The following is a 17,275-nucleotide window of genomic DNA, read 5'->3' as shown; positions in this document are numbered from 1 at the left end:
TCTTTTTCAGCCGCCTTTGTCGTTCATATCCCATCCTGAAATCAGTCAATATGTTTAAGTTCTGGGGACCATCCGTTGTGGGTGACCGCCTTGTCTTCAATGCAATTGTGAACAACACATTTCAGAATAGGTAAAACTTCTTATATGCTTATCTTCCTAGGTAAAGCTCCTCATATGCTTGTCTTCCTTGACTTCTCCAGCACCAGCCTAACTGCATTTTTTAACTATTAGTAGGATTTGTCTTACTGAATGAAATATTTTGCAGCTGGGCTTTGGAGGATATATATATATGTGTATGTATACCAATTGATCTGTCGATCTGTCTGTTTTTCCTTTTTTTTTTTTTAACTTCTCTTTTTTTAATTTATTCTCTGATTTTCAAAATTTAAAGATCATTCATAGCCAAATTGCAATCCTGCAAATTATGACTGTAAAATTCACTCTGAAATCCAATGATTTTCAGGGGATTATAGAATCATAGAATATCACAAGTTTCAAAGGACCCATGAGGATCATCAGGTCTAACTCCTGCCTTCACACAGGACCACCCAAAAAGCAGAGCCTACATCTGACAGCGCTGTCCAAACACTTCTTGATCTCTAGCAGCTCGGTGCTGTGCCACTGCCCTGGGGAGCCTGTCCCAGTGCCCAACCACCTCTGGGTGCAGAACCTTTCCCCAACCCCCAGCCTGACCCTCCCCTGTCCCAGCTCCATGCCTTCCCCTCGGGTCCTGTCGCTGTCCCCAGAGAGCAGAGCTCAGCGCCTGCCCCTCCGCTCCCCTCCTGAGGGAGCTGCAGGCCGCCATGAGGCCTCCCCTCAGCCTGCTCTGCTCTGGGCTCAGCAAACCAAGGGACCTCAGCTGCTCCTCATACATCTTCCTTCCCCCTTTCTTTCCCTTCTCCATCTTAGTTGCCTTCCTTTGGACACTCTTAATAGTTTTATGTCCTCATACTGTGGTGCCCAAGACTGCACCCAGTACTGGAGGTGTGGCTGCACCAGCACAGAAGAGAGCAGGACAATCCCTTCCCTCGACCAGCTAGCGATGCTGTGCCTGATGCCCCTCAGGGTAAGGTTGGCCCTCCTGGCTGCCATGGCACGCCACTGGCTCACATTCAACTTGCTGTTGACCAGAACCCCCAGATCCCTTTCTATGCGGCTGCTCTCCAGCCTCTCATCCCCTAGTCTGTATGTATAGCCAGGATAGCCCCCTCATGCTGTGCTTGTGCTGAATGTCACATCAATGCTGTATTGTTCACTTTTGCTCTGTGCTCACACATTGTGCACACTAGTGTTCATATTTTGCTACTTAACTCACTTTCTTCTGTTTTTACCCATGCTATGTGTCTTTTATTTCTAAAATGTGTCTGTCCAGACTGCGTAATTTATTTTTTATATGGCAGAAAGTATTTAAGTAAGGCTTCCTGTACACAGGAAAGTATATAGCAGTCCTTTTTAGTTTGCCTTAGGGCTGCTTCTGCATCACTTGTGGTAGTTCAGTAATTAATCTGAACTCTTATTTCAGTGTAGAGGTTGGTGTCCGCGTTGAGGCATATAACTGTGAAGAATGGATCAAGGACCAAGCACGGCATATTAACAGTGCGTTTCTCATTTTCAATGCTGTGAATGACAAAGGAGAGCTGCTCACCTTCCCTGGAGTTAAACCTACTACAAAGGTCAGATTTTATCCTCAGGAGGAGGATGAATGCATACATGCAACAATGTGGTCCGACCCAGCACACTGCATGTCCTGCAGCTGGCCACTATAGCCTTGCTGGAAAAGCAAAGATTAACTGAGACTGTTCACTGAAATGCATCTTCTTGCAGGAGAGAAAGCCTCTAAATGAAATGTTTGCCTTTGAGTGAGAAATTCATCATTATTAACTTCAGACGTCCAAAACTGAGGAGTGTGGAGGGTGGTCGTCATTAAAACTTCTGTAGTTAGTGGATGGAGAAGGAGGAAGAATCTACCAGTTGCAGATTCTCCATTTGTCTTGTATTGTCTCCACTGACTGTAGAAAATGCCTTGGCAGCAAGAAACTGACAAAACTCTGAAGTGTTAAATGAACAGTTATTTTTAGAAACCCTTAAGGAAGATGAGGAATAGAGTTAGGGAGAAGTCCATGGGAAACAAATCCCATTACATAGGCAGGCTTTCCAGTTCCTTTGGCATGGAGATATAAGCAGGTGAACCTGAAAGAAGTTCACTAAGCAATCAGAGCAGTGTGAATACTCTTGCTGAATTATTTGCTGTGATATCACCTGTCATTAACTTAATGCTCCAATGAATTAGATTTTTAGAAAGCCAGCAAAGGCAGAAACGAAATAATTATTCAACATCACTGTCTTTACATTTTGTAGGATGCCAGCTGGGCAAATAAATCAAGGTATCCTATATACCAGGTGAAGCTGTGATGTTCATTACTGCCTGTGATTGACTGTTTCCAGAGGATAGACTGTCTGACTCTTCCTCTTTTAAAATACAGGGGAAAACAAGCAAACAAACACAAAAACACAACAGTTTAACTTGTGCCAGAAAAGCGGTGCTTCCCTTCAAGACCTGGCTAGAGGGGCATCCACAAACTGTCAGGATAGGAGAATAGGAACATTGCAATTCCTCCACGGTCAAGTAAACCAGTCTGAGAAAAACAGAGTATATGCTCCAAGTAGTTTAAACTTGGTGGTTTAAACTTGGCAGAAGATGGTTTGAACAGTGGTCATTTCACTGAAAGTGGCATCTGAAAGCATTACATAGTTTGTGTTTTAAAGAAGGTTAAAATACAGTAATCTGGAGATACAGATTAGTATCTATATATATTATTCCAGGAGAAGCTGTGTGTCAGCTCCTAAAAGCAAAGTTGCATATCATTCAGAATAAAAAGTCCTACTCACCTTTGATAATGCAGTCTATGCTCTTGGGCCACTTCCATACTTTAGAAAAAATCCATTCTGTCAGAGTAAGGGAAGGGAAAGACCTGCTACCTTGAAGGGTGGGCCACATCTGTTTGCAATGAATTTGCTTTGTGCACAAGATGAGTGTGCACTTAAACAGAATTCTTCCATACCTCTCGCATGCTTTGAAGATGATAGTGAATTGGATTTGTTAGGTGGCACATGCAAGAAGGAGTGGAACATGTCGTGATGCGTGTCTGGCTGCCCCTGCTTCAGGACCAAAGTGCTAGGAGTATGCTGCTGTGATACAACTTTTTATTGGATTGTTTTTGCAAATTTGAGGGAATATTGTCAAGTCAGAAGTAAAGCACTGACTCAGGTTAAGCTGGGGAAAGTCCAAGGTACAGAGTACAGTTCTTTATTTCTTTGCAATGCATCCCTGGCACTTGTCCATCTGTAATATTTTTAGTTTGTTTATTTTTGTGTGTGCCCTAAAATAATCATGTGTCACTCATGTGTCATTGTGTTTGGCTTACTTTTGATAAAGGACAGTGTGAGGCGGTACCACGGAGCCATTGCCCGAAGGAGAATTCGACTAGCCAGGTACAGTTGGGCTACAAAGAAAATTTGATTTTGAAAACTTACATTTTTTTTAACATGTCCAGAAAAAGTGATCATTCGTTAAGAAGTCAACGTCTGCTCAAACATAACTGCTTTGTTGCCTAATTTTCTGGACCACTTTGCCTGAGTTGCATTGAAATTATTAAGAGCTACTCGTCCCATAAACAGTTTGTTCTTTGTGTTATTTTGTTTCCCAGTCACTCTTGTGAAGAAAAATGAGTTATTGCAAGTGAAAAAATCACATTGCAATTCACAATTTCACATTGCAAGTGAAAATTGATAAAATATTTCTAAAGCGTTCAGAAAACACTTAAACCTGTAGAAGTGTTTGATGTTAGCACACATAGAAGAAAGTGTAAATAACCATTGTATTATTTTGCTTTTGAACTTTGCTTTAGAAAGTGTATGCTCTCTGCTAAAGAAGACAAACCATCTGACCCGTGGGAGAGAAGCAACCAGGTAATCTTTAAATTGTGTCCTGTTGCCTACCTGCATAAAATGGTGTAGTTGTAAACTTTTGGGGTATGTAAAACAGTTGTACAGATTGTGCCAGTTTCCAAACTGACACAGTCTGTGCTTAAGTGTCGTGGTAGTCATGGAAGAATAGAGCAGTGTGTGATAAGATGAACATATTTTTTCCTTCTGAAAAAAAGTGTCAATGCCTAACTGTTGATTTAAGAGTAAGGTTTGTACAGAACATAAAATGTGTCTCTAAGATAGAATCTTTTAACAACTTTTCCCTTAAGCAGCAGAGCTATAATGAAGACAGGTCTCCCGAAGATTTATGACCCAGTGTGCCCAGCTTTTAGAAAGTTTAATACTACTGTAGAGGAACATGTTTGCTTTTTCCCACTGAATTTCTCAAAACTTGTGGGGTTTTATTATCACTAGTAATGAATGTTAAAAGTGAGGGAAGAGACATGGCGATACCAAAAGACAGATGAACAGTGAAATAATGTAAACTGCATTTTTGTGGGAAACAGAGGTTAAAATATGTGGTACACGTTTCTATCTTGGACATGATAGGCCACAGAATGTGCTTATGCCATAAAGTAAATAGTGATGAATCTGAACTTAGGTGGATTGTACACACCCTAAATGTTGCTGAGACCAGCGTGGAGTTTCTGTGATTAAATTTGCTTTGTACACAAGTTCCAAGTGGCTCCCAGAAATTCTACCAGGTCTTTTTCCATTACATATTAAACTAAATAAATAATTGAGAATTATGTTATGGGGAGGGATTTGTTGTTAACAATGGCATCTCCATGAATGGAGTCTGAATCCTGCAAATGCAGCACTTCTTTTCTGCAAGACAATAAATATAACTATGCATGCAATGTTAAAAGTGGGTTACTTAGATTTATTTGGTATTACATTCAAAACTTGTCATTAAAGAGTCTAAAGCTCTGTTCTCGTTGTACAGTGCTTAAAAGAGAACTCCATCCACTGTAGTCAAGCATATATACTAGATACGTTTGCACTGTCCCTGCCATGAACCTGGTTTGTAAAACAGCTGCCATAATAGACTACAGGTTGATAGCAATGAAGAGGTTAAATTTCTGGTAGATTTTAATTACTTAGGAGGAAAATGGACAAAACCATTAATTTAGTGGTCTCAGGGGTTACCTGTATTATCCCTCCAGTGGTCACAGTTTTTCTGTGATGCTATGTAATTGGAGAAGCTTGAAGTGGTATTTTGTTGTTTAATTAGGGTTGTTTTGCCATCAGCCATGTGAGCACATAATCTAGCTGTTGAAAGTATTTAATTCGGAAACTACTGGACCATGTTTTCTGGAAGGAAAACACTTATGGAAAAATATACATTTTGTTTGTGATACAGGGGTAATGATAGAAAAAGAGCATCTCGTTCCTGGAGCATTTAGTGAAATCTACCTTCACCCCTTGATTTTCAGAAATGTACCTTACATTTCAGGCATATGTGAGTTACAGCAATGTAGCTGCGCTGACACACCTGGCAGCAAAACAAGGCTGGGAAATAACCAGTATGCTGGAGCATGTAAGTACATAGCTGTGGAACAGCTGCACAGCCACTTGGTTACATTTCAGCATAAGAGGTGGGTGGAGAAAAGCAAGGTTTTGCATTTGTAAATAAATACGCTGGCTTGGCAGTGTTTGGCTTTACTGTGGCTAGTACCTAAAAACAAAACTCCTGTAGTTACCCCAACAGGTTGCAAAGCTGTTTGTCCAGAGCAGTGCTCAACCTGGGAGCTTCTCTCCTGAGACAGTCTGCATGGCTGGTAAACCTTAGACTTGGGATCCCAAAAGGGCAGGTTTGACAGCAAGTCACTGGGCTTGTTGAGCAACCATACAGTCGAATGTAAAAACAAAAACAGAACTATATCTTACTTTTGTGAAGCATTTTCTTTGGCACAATTGAGCTGCCTTTGCGGTTTTGCCAAATTGTTTGATTCTAGTGAAATACCAAGCTTGGATATCTCTGCTTAGGCGATGTTGTTGAGGATCTGTTGGACTTCTTGTAGGCAATATGACTAGCAAGATGCATGTGGCAGTCTGTCATGTGCTGCCATTATCAGCTGTACATTATGGGAGATGTTTCTAACCAGCAGGCACTATGCTCAGATTGCTCTAAGCGGCTACTGCCAGTTAGCAGGCGGCATAACTTACCTCCACTGAGTCTGTGCATTACAGAGGACCAGAGAGGGAGGGGCACCAAATCTCACGTTAGCATACACTAGCATTTTGATGGTGTCTTTTTAATATGTTAATGACCATTGATGAGCAAAAGGTTACCATAGGTCAGTCTGGAATCTTCCCACAGCTGTTTTTCTCCTTGTTTTTTACCTTTCATCCCTTATCTCCCTTGCTTCTGCTAGCTCAAGGCTACCAGTCGCCCTGATTTATTTAAGGTTTCTGTATTTTCTCGGCTCAAGACTACAATAAGAAGCTGTTAGGATCTTTTAGTCTGACCTCCTGCACGTCACAGGCTATGAAACTTCACCTACCACCTCTTGTATCTGGTCAATAGACAACTTATATAAGAGCATACATAAGGAAGGAATGAATTTCAGTGAAGGCAAGTCTGCTAGTTCCATGTGTGGGCTGTTCCAGTGGTTAAAAGCTTTCAGTAGCTGTGCCAAGTAAATGACAGATAGCACTCATGGTTCAGAAAGTAAGCTTGAACAGTCAGATTGAAACATTTAACATTATTTTCAAACCTCTGGTAGAGCATTATTGTTATGCGTGTAAAACTTTCTTTCTGCCTCCACTGGAATTGCCTCAATCTCGATTTCTTTCTCAATTCTAAATGCTTGAGATGTGTAATAGGAACGACAACAAATGTTGTGACAAAATTGCTTTATACAAAAAACCACACCCATGCACATTCTGGATGACATTTGGAACAGCATGATGTGATGATGTGGTTTCTTTCGGTAAGCCACCAGCTAACCTCCAGTATTATTAATACTGTTTCAATTTGTAACTTTCTCCATTTTTGATACCTTGAAATAGTCCTAATGATAAGATCTTTCTCTAAGTCAGCTCTTTTCTGATGGAAGATCTTGAGCAACTTCTTCTAGCTGTTTGTTAATCTAATTGAAGTAGGTACCTTAAAGCCAACAAAATCTTGGCTTAGGCAGGATGTAAGATGCAACTCATGATGATGCTGTCGGTGGGCAGAGAGCAGCCATCCATTCCCATTCTGCTGGACCTTTCTGCATAGCCTGACATTGCCAATAATTACATAATCCTTAGAGAAGTGGCAAGCATCCAGGGTAGCACAGCACCATTTCTTTTTCTGTAATGATGTATGCAGTGACTGGTTATAGCAAATCCTACTTCTGGATATAGGCCACTTTGATTGTGGCGTACCTCTGATTCCATGATAAGCCTTATTTTTCCCCTTAGCATCTACTTGCAGGCAAAATGGAACCTGCTGACATGGTGTGGATGTCAGCAGCAGGCAGAGGTTATTCTTGTCCCCGTATGTATTTGTGATTACCTCCAAGTTAACCCACTAGGTGGGATGAGATTTGTCCTTTGGAGAAGGAAATGTGAGTAAAACCAATCTTGGACTTCACAGCTCCTCCAGTCAAGGTTAGATGTGTGTTCGAGTCGCTGAATAATGATAGAGAGGCAGCTCCAAGAATGGCTTCTTGCAACTTCAGGTAATGAAATTTAGTGTCTTAGCGAATGTTGGCTTGGTCACTTGCCCCAGTTCCATGCTCAATTCTGTCACTTCTGTAAACCTTGACACTAGCAAGTCTCTCTTAATGTTGCGTTAAGGGGTGTAGCTGATTAACCGTTACGGGCCCGGTCGGATTCAGAGTACTGAACCAGTCGGACATTCACCAAAAACACATTAACCGTCTGGGGGTCTGGTTGGATTCAGAACACTGAACTATCACAGATAACCACCCTCACCCTAGTTGCACTTAATGAGAGCTATCACAGTGCAATCAAGTATGGTTTATTACAGCAACAGATAATCAGGTTCTTTTGGATTGCCAGTGATAGTGACTGTCTGCAAAAGCAAGCTAGTATGCACGAAATACACAGGTGTTATAGGTGTTGTAGGTGTTACAGATGTTACAGGTGTTACAGGTGTGTTACAGGTGTCACAGGTGTTACAGGTGCGCAGCCTAGAAATAAACGCGTTAAAAGGATCAAAGACTCTATAGAGATTTATAAGCAAGTATTCAGATCTCACCCAAAGGCGTCCCAATGGGGGGGGAAGAGAGGCTCAGCCTGTTGACTGATCCCAGGAGTCAGGAGGTCCTAAGGATGTTGTATGTCCTCGGGATGGTATCTCCCCTGACGGTGGTATCTTCCCTAACATCCCCTCTCTCTGGGGCCAATTTATATTTTCTATCTTTTAGGTGGAGTTTGAGTGGCTCTAGTCAAGCATATCTTAGTTATGATTGGTGTAAAGTTTTCCCGTCTCCGTTTAAAGTAATAGGCTCTGAGAAATTCAGAGTGCATGCTCAGTGAGGGGTGGTCGCACCTTGGAGGCGGGTAGCTTTTGGGATGGAGGTGTGTTTTGGTATTATAATAATATTATAATGAGCAAAAAGTACACCAGGGTACAGCATTTGTCAAAACATGACAGGTCTTTGGCTCAGGGTGGCAAAAAGTGCAGCTTTGTGCACAAGAACAATCGAGGTCCCACCTGATTACAGAGCCTAGCCGTGGTGTCTCCACTCCACTCTCCGCTCCGTGCTGTTCCTTAGGGCTAGCACACCAAGTTTCCCCAGCGCGATAGCATCTAAGGTTGGGAGCCTAGGGATCGCTCAGATAATGCAGCTATGCCCTACCCTGAAAGCCTCTTCAATGCTGTACCTTTTCCTTAAAAATGTGAATGTTAGTTTTATTTTCCTGGTTACTTCAGGCAGTTACACCACACTTAAGAAACCAAATCTTGCTTAGCACATTTCAACATGTTTCCTGAAGCACTGCAGGCCCCAGTCATACCTGTCTTCTGTTCTCTGCACTGCTGACTCACTGCAAACTAGGTCATGTGTCTTGATCCTTTTGCTTAGGGTGTGCAGTGGCACAGGCACAGATCAATTGCTTAGGTTTCTCTGATAAAAAAACAAAACAGTGTCTCCAGTCAGACAAAGTCTTTGGTGTCCACAAAATATTCTCTGGGGAAGAGGATAAAAAAAAAAACAACAGTAAAAATAAGTAGTACTGCTGATCAGTGCTCTGCATGAAGACAGTCGTACTATCAGAAACAAGGTTGTCAAAGACTGAACTATATTTTGGGTTGAAGTATTCTATTAGGTAGGCTGTGCAAAGCAGCATGTGCTTCTCTGCAGGATGAGGATTTGTTCCCCTTTCCCTGGAGTGATCCCAAGCTGATTGAAAGGCTTTGAAAGTAGGAGGTACTGTGAGCCCTTTGACACATAACCACAAGACTTCTAGGCCTATACAATAACCTAGTCTTGCCAGTATTCACTGTATTGAAAGGTGTTTTAAAAGCTGCACCTCCTAGTTTATTTTGTGATTTTGAAGTCCAGAAGACTCCGAAGAGAACATGATTTCTCTTCTATGCCTTATAGGATTATTGATCTATGTTTCCTGCAGCTGGTTTCTGGAGAGGTTGGACTTTTGTTTTCCACCAAAACTTTAATTCAGGAAGATGCTTGCTGGATTATATTATATATATTTTTCTCCCTGTCCCAAAACATGAAAATACGTAAAAATACAAAATCTGTGTTGTTTTATAAATGTTCAGTAAACCAAAAGACTGTTTTTTGTTTTTTGTTTTTTTTTGGTATAATGAGAAAGAGCAGCAGAGATAAAGAAGCTTATGAATTTTTTATTACTTAGAAATGAAAATCTGTTAAAACTTTATAGTTTTATTTGAGAAGAAAATTAACACATCTGATTAAATTTTCGGAATATGAGAATCATAGAATGACTCGGGTTGGAAGGGACCTGGAAGATCACCTAGTTCTAACCCCCTGCCATAGGCCTGGATGCCACCCACTAGATCAGGCTGGCCAAGGCCCCATCCAGCCTGGCCTTGAGCACTGCCAGGGATGGGGCATCCACAGCTTCTCTGGGCAAGATGCTCCAGTGCTTCACTACCCTTACAGTGAAGAATTTCCTAATGTCTAATCTAAATCGATCCTCTTTTAGTTCAAGACGATTCCCCCTTGTCCTGTCATTATCTACCCGGGTAAAGAATCCTTCTCCATCCTTTTTATAAGATCCCTTTAAGTACTGAAAGGTCACAATTAGGTCTGCCAGAGCCTGCTCTTCTCCAAGCTGAATGTCCCCAGCTCTCTCAGACTTTTTCCACCGGAGAGGTGCTCCAGCCCTCTGATCATCTTAGTAGCCCTCTATGGACTCAGTCTAAGAGGTCCACATCTCCTCCGCTGATGCAGCCCAGGCCACAGTTGGCTTTCTGGGCTGCAAGCACATACTGCTGACTCATGTCGAGCTTTTCATCCAGCAGAACCCCCAAGTCCTTCTCTGCAGGGCTGCTCTCAGTGAGTTCTTCTCCCAGTCTGTGCTCATGTCTGGGATTGTCCTGACCCAGGTGCAGCACCTTGCACTTGGACTTGTTGAACCTCCTTCAGTTCACATGGGCCCACTTCTCCAGCCTGTCCAGGTCCTTTTGGTGGCATCCCTTCCTTCTTTGGTATCAACTGCACCACTCAGCTTGGTGTCATCTGCAGACGTGCTGAGAGTGCACTCAATCCCATCACCTGTGTCACTGATGAAGATACTGAAAAGCGCTGGTCCCAAGACAGGCCCCTGAAGGACTCCACTCATCACCAGCCTCCACCTGGACATGGAACCATGGACCACCACTCTCTTGGCCATCAGGCCAATTCCTTATCCACTGGATGGTCCACCCATCAAATCTGTATCTCTCCAAATTAGAGATTAGGATTAGGATGTCTTGTGGAACTATGTCAGAAACTTTACAGAAGACCAGGTAGATGACATAGGTCGGTCTTCCCTTGTCAATTAATGCAGTCACTCCATCACAGGAGGCCACCAGATTGTCAGGCAGGATTTCCCCTTGGTGAAGCCATGCTGGCTGTCTTGGATCACCTCCTTGTCCTGCGTGTGCCTGGACATGGCTTCCAGGAGGATTCATTCCATGACCTTTCCAGGCACAGAGGTGAGGCTTACCACTCTAGAGTTCCCCAGGTCCTCCTTTCAAACAAAATCCCAGTGCTTCGTTTTTTTTTTGCTGACGCCCGTGTTGCCTCATACATATTGCAGGGATGTTCAGCTCATCTTGTGTGGCACCACCCCATCTTGCTGCTGCCCACCAGCGCCCCATCCAGTGATTTCTACTCTGAAGTTTATAATTTCTGGAAAGCTTTAAGTAACCATCACCACTCCATCAGAAAAACCTACCTAAAAAGTTTCTTCATTCCTTCCTAAATGTTGTATGTTACCTTCTCTTACTCTCCTGTACTTATGCCTTATTTTTGTAATGACTCAAGGCAATGGTAGAATTCAGGACCAGTGCTTGCCTACATTTAAAAAGTCCAATCTCCCGTCACTGGTCCTGATGTCAAATTCACAAAAGTATTGCATGAGGTCCCAAGGTTGTCCCCTTAGCTTTTGGACTCTAAGGAGACTTAGACCTCTGTGAGGAGACTTTCTATATATATGGCAAGGCCAAGAATAAGTGTTTTCCTTCATTCCTAAGTGGATCTGCTGTTGTGTATGAAAGCGGTGCTGTCTACATGGTCCTAACAGAAGAAAAATCCACTGAAATAACTATTTTTTCTAAGGCACTTGCCGTACTTAAGGTATTTGTAGATCATATACACAAAGTGTGAAAAAGGGGTTTGGATCATTCATTCCCACTTAGAAGGTAATTCAGTTAGCCCTAACCTGATGCAATTAAAACTGTGTGGTCTCACTGTGCTACCGGTATATTTGATTTTGTGTTGTGCTGTATTTTAATGTAAATCTTGAATACTTACCTGCCTTTCATCTGTCAGATACAGTTTCATATGTAGCTGAGAAAATCTGCTTAAGTCCTAAATGTGCAACATTTAAAAGTGCTAAAATATTTATAGCAGTCACCCTTTGTTTTTAATATGTTGTTCACTTTTCCAGATAAAAATATGGACTCATGAGGAGGGTGATGTCTTGTCACTCAAAGTAGAAATGCAAGTGAAGATACCATCACATCTAGCTTTCTCCCTTTTATCTGACTTCACACGTCGTCAACAATGGGACAAACATTTCTTGTAAGAATTTAGCTTTATTTAAGACTATTCTAATCCACTGACAACTAACCTTTTCCGAGAAAAATATTTTTTGAGATGTTGACACTTTTCCACCTAATTAAGAAGAGATTGCTGTACGGAGTTGACATTAAAGGTTCATTAGTCAAAGTATAGATTGTTTTTTTCTCTCAAAAATAAAATAAAATAAATTAATTTCTCAACAGGGTTGCTCTGGACTGTCAAAAGAGATGGGACAGGGGTTACCCTTTACTAAAATGAACAAAATTCCATGCCTAAACCTGTGTTTCTTAAAAGGGTTAACTTGAGTAGGTTGTGTATAACTTGAGGTGGAAAAATGGTGAACACTGTCTGTAAGAAGTAAGGCAAAGCTGTGGACTCATTTATGTTTGTGCTGTTTAGGATGCTGATTCCCAGCTTCACCATGCAGTCAAAGTGAGAAATCAAGAAATGGGGATCTTCAAAATTCACTTTTTATGAAAAATTACATCTTATAAAGTGTGTCTAAATTGGAATGGGTTTCAGACTAGCTGTAAAAGGCATTTTTTAATCTACCTTACATGGTGTAGAATAATGACTAGAGACGAGGGAATTGATATGATACCAGTTTGATTAGGTGAATATTTTCTTGACATAGAAACTTTTTCAATTAGTTATTCTGTCTTGAAAGATTTTTATTAGAAAGTGAGTGGAGACCCGAGAATATTTAAGAATTAACATCTTCATTTAAAGCTTAAAATGTGAAATCTGAACAAATGTTGTGTTGCTTTTCCATATCTAAAGCCAAAATCTCAGATGCCTTATGACTACCATGAAGCCCAATTTACTAGTTAAAACCGAATACAAACTTAGCAGTGTTCATTGCTAAGGCAGTAGAAGATGTGCAAAGGATAATGCTGAGGTGTTTTTTTTTTTTTCAGTATTGAGAACTAAGAGATAGTGATCAGTACTTCCAAGAGAGTGAAAGAGTATGTCCTACTGGGTGGCACCTTCTGAACACAGCAGAACACAACCTTGAATAAAATTTTTCTAATGTTTTCTGACTATTGCACCATTGGCATGTCAGATGGACAGTGTTTGGTCAATCAGCAGGTATTATGTCATGCAAGCTAACGTCATTCCAAGTAGAAATGGGTAGTATGTGAGAGGCTGGAATATATGTTGGTACTGTGCTTTTGATAAGAGATGCCATTGAATGTGACAGTTCCAGCGTGTGTGTATTAAATGTACTTGCAGAACTTGCGAGGTCCTACAGGCTGTGAATGAAGATGAGAAGATATATTATGTTACGTCTCCACCCATGACTGGCCATAAACCCCGTGACTTTGTGGTTCTTGTGTCTCAAAGGCAACCGTGTAAGCCTAGGTGAGCATACCATTTCAAGTTGAACTGTGAGTTCTTTGGAGCCACGGTTTTGATTACTGCTGACCTCTATCATGCCTGTTGTTTGGTGACAAAAACGTCATTTGTTTTTTTAAGAAATTGGATTGGTAGCTGATTTAAAATATCTGTTGATGCCTGAGTCTGCACAATGAGATTTATTTTGAAAATGGAAGAAGCAATGAAGTGAATTGAGAGCATCACAGATTTGGAGCATAGTCCTGTGTTGCTTCTTTGATAGTGACTCTTCAGGAATGGTCCATCCTGAGAGAAAAAGGGTCAGTATTCCAAACAGGAAATTTGGAAAAAAACATATCCTGTAGGCCCTGCCAGAGTGCTGAAGCACATGATTAGGAGTTTCTTTAAGTGACTCTGTAGTCCTATTTAATGCAATTCTGGAGAATTTTTCTCAATGAAATGTTTGGCATTTCTTGAAACCTCAGCGTGATGCATTTATTGTATCAGTAAACACTGCTGCTGAACATGGTTTAAAAATTCAGTTGATTGGTTTAATGTACATTGATTTTTCTTTTTCATTAGATTTCCCTTTGTTCTTGCATAATGAAACATGGATAAATGGGGCCATTTGGTCTACTTTGTGCTTACCATTCTTTATTCCCACTTTATTTTGTTATATTTAGTAATTCTTTATGTTAACAGAACATTGCTTGTAAGTAGTGTTCTGTGCTGTGCTTTTTTTCCCCCCACACATCTGGGACTTGGATCATGTTTACCTCTGCTGGGGCCATACTCCACATCCCCTTAGTAAGGGTTGCTCCTAGGCCCTGTTCCTGTGAACTTGGTTCCTGGAGAGCTGAATAAATGAAAAAAAAAAAAAAAAGAAAAATGAAAAAAAGAAAGGGGGTGTTGTATGTGAGTGGTGGTTCTGTGGCTTTCCACAGAAGTCTTCTTGATTGGAGTCTGTGACAAAGCCTTAATGAGACTCAGGAGAACCTGAGCCTTTTAATGAGCCTTCAAAATACAGAGGCATATTTGCCTTTGTATAAAAATGGCATCTTTGGTATAGCTATTTATGCTTCTCAAAGAAAAAATTCATACTCTGTTCTTCTAGCCCTTTACATGCATTTTTTTAATATCTTGTTAAAATAGAAGTTTGATTCTTCCCTTTGCACTGCAGTGAACCCTACGTAGTAGCTGTGAAGTCAGTTACCCTCACGTCTAAGCCGCCTTCCCCAGAATACTGCAGAAGTGAAATCCTTTGCGCAGGATTCCAGATCTACAGTGACAGTGACAGCTCCTGTACGGTGAGTTGCCCTGCAGGCCTCGGCTGTGCCTTCTTTTACGTGTGCATGTCATCTCATTTGCACTGGCAATCTAGAACAGCAGAAATGCAACAAAATAAATGAGTCGGTTTCCCCAGACTTCAGCTTGGTTAGGAAAGATGTTCTTTATTCCACAAAGTGGAATTTGTTTTGCTCACCTTTGGCCAATCTGAAGGTTAGGAATGAAGTTAAACTCAGTGCTAAAGAGGGACTAGGACTTCTGGAGGGTAATTCATTCAGTCCTAAAATAATCTAGAAGGCATGGTGTCTGTTGGTGCCTGTCTGCCTTCAGACAAATCCCAAAGAATGAGTTCAGATTAAATACTTGGTTTTATATGTTAGAAATTATGCAATCTGAATGCCATTCCTGGATGAATGGCAGTGTCCCTCTCTTCTGTACTTTTCCAGGGGAAAATATAACTTCTAAATTTAAGAAAATGCGTGTCTGAAAGCAGCATCTATCAATGGCTGGGATTCTTTTTTCAGACAACAGCTTTGTTCATAAAGCACACCTATAGGAGTCATACCCATTGATCCTTCTGGGGCCCTTCCAGCTCAGGACATTATATGGTTCTATGATATATTTTACAAATTATGCAATGTTTCTTGCTGCATTGGTGTGTACATTCACCTATATGCTTGAGGCCCTGCCGGTAGTGAGGACAGACACTAAGATCCTCAGAGGCCGATAAAAAAGACTTTGTTTTTGCTAATTTATGCCTTCAGTTTCTACTGCCTAAAAGTACTATGCGTTTCTGTGCTTCTCCATAAAAACTTTGATACTCAGCTAGGGTCTGGAAAAAAAAAAAAAGACCAACTATTGCAGTCCAGAGGGTTTTTATTTTTTTATTTATATTTAAACAGGTGTGTTACTTCAATCAAATGACATCAGGTGTTATGCCCTACTTAGCTGCAAATCTTACTGGTTCATCAAACTCCATTGAAGACGCTGCTTTGGAGTGTATAAAGTTCTTGGAGCAGAAAGGCAGCAAGTGCTGAAGTTAAAAACAAATTTCTGGAGAGCGCTAAAGATTATCAAGCAATTCTGGTTTAAATTCTTGCATGCGCGTTGATCATCCTTCTACATCTTAATTACTTCGGGTCATGCAGCTGATACTGGGCTTGAACCAGAGGATATCTAGCAGGAGGATTTTGTATCAAATTAAGGTTAGGCCTTATGCTCTAAATTCAAGTTTTTAATCTAAAAAAGATTAAGGCACAGAGTCTGCACTTGAATGCATTAATGAATTTTGATTGGCCCAACAGAACTTAGAACTGCAGCTTATAAGACTATTTCATTTTCATTATTACACTGCTGTATTGAACCTAGTGGCACCCAGTCAGCTTTAAATCAGTAAACTCTCATCTGTCTAGATTGCAGAGAACGTGCTCTAAGTACTCTAAGTACTACTAAGTAGCTTATCCAGTGCCCTGGCCGATTTGTCTAGGTTCTTGCACATGCATTGTATGTAAACCTATCATACCCTAAATTAAATTAGTGTTTGCAAATGTTTATGTGTCAATGCTTGTAGCTTATCTGTGATTTTCAATAAATTATGGCTTTTCAGGTTACACATCGATCATGATTTTTATTACACTCTCTCTGGAAGAGGTTCAGACCTGTGTGAGAAACATCTCGCATGATTTTCTTCAGACGGGATCTTCTGTGAAGCTATTTTATTCGCAATGGCAATGGCAAATAGAATAGCTTCACAGAAGATCCTGTCTGAAGAAAATTATGTGAGATGTTGCTCACAATGTTGGGGATTGTCCGGGATCTTGTCACCTGCTGAAGATTTCTCACCACCACAGACAGGAAGGTGCACCCCGCTGATTTCAGCAGTCCCGTTGTGGGTGGTGGGTGGTCTTGGTACAGCCAGCAAAGGACCGAGGCTGTTAATCTGAAGACAGGCTCTGCGAAACTCTGGGGAGAAGGGAAGCCAGCACTGACATACACAGACACAGCCCAGAGATAGACCAGCCCAGATCGGGAACAGGCACGGGGATTACTGCTGATACCCCACACCAGGAAGCCATGCACGGACCAAGATAAGGGAAACTTTACTGTATCTTGCCTTGGGTTGCGCTCGGGGAGACTCTGGTGTGAATGAGGGTGAGCGTGAATGAGACACACTTTTAGTGCAGAGCGAATGTGAAGTCCCAATTCATGAGGCTCGGAGGTCCTGCAAGGGGATGAACAAAGTCCCCTCGGCTGGAGAGGGATGAAGTGAAAGAGAGAGGAGAGGAGTGAAAGAGAGTCTTGGGGGTTTGGGCCCTTGGGTGTACGGTACCCCGAGCACGGTGAGGTGAGGTGAGGTGCTCGGCAGCACGCCCCACCTCTGTCCTCATCCTAGGTGAGGGCGTGTGGTACCCTGTGGGTGGTAAAGTCCACAGCAG

At 41.6% G+C, this 17,275-nt stretch overlaps 1 protein-coding gene across 1 annotated transcript in view; it reads left to right on the top strand.

Annotated features, from left to right (window-relative positions):
• The window catches only part of ACOT12 (acyl-CoA thioesterase 12), a 34,027-nt gene extending 17,577 nt beyond the window's left edge, over window positions 1-16,450 (top strand). The window contains exons 7-15 of the mRNA XM_068666748.1: window positions 11-130; window positions 1,523-1,673; window positions 3,437-3,492; window positions 3,909-3,969; window positions 5,444-5,527; window positions 12,085-12,218; window positions 13,452-13,580; window positions 14,734-14,860; window positions 15,743-16,450. Coding sequence (XP_068522849.1) covers window positions 11-130; window positions 1,523-1,673; window positions 3,437-3,492; window positions 3,909-3,969; window positions 5,444-5,527; window positions 12,085-12,218; window positions 13,452-13,580; window positions 14,734-14,860; window positions 15,743-15,877 — 997 coding nt within the window. The 3' untranslated portion in view covers window positions 15,878-16,450. The remainder of the gene's footprint in view (window positions 1-10; window positions 131-1,522; window positions 1,674-3,436; window positions 3,493-3,908; window positions 3,970-5,443; window positions 5,528-12,084; window positions 12,219-13,451; window positions 13,581-14,733; window positions 14,861-15,742) is intronic.
• Window positions 16,451-17,275: the final 825 nt, after the last annotated feature.

This window comes from Anas acuta, chromosome Z, assembly GCF_963932015.1.
Source record: "Anas acuta chromosome Z, bAnaAcu1.1, whole genome shotgun sequence".
NCBI classification, from domain to species: Eukaryota; Metazoa; Chordata; class Aves; order Anseriformes; family Anatidae; genus Anas; species Anas acuta.
The sequence above is the reverse complement of the archived record's forward strand: the minus strand, read 5'-3'. Positions and strand labels throughout refer to the sequence as shown.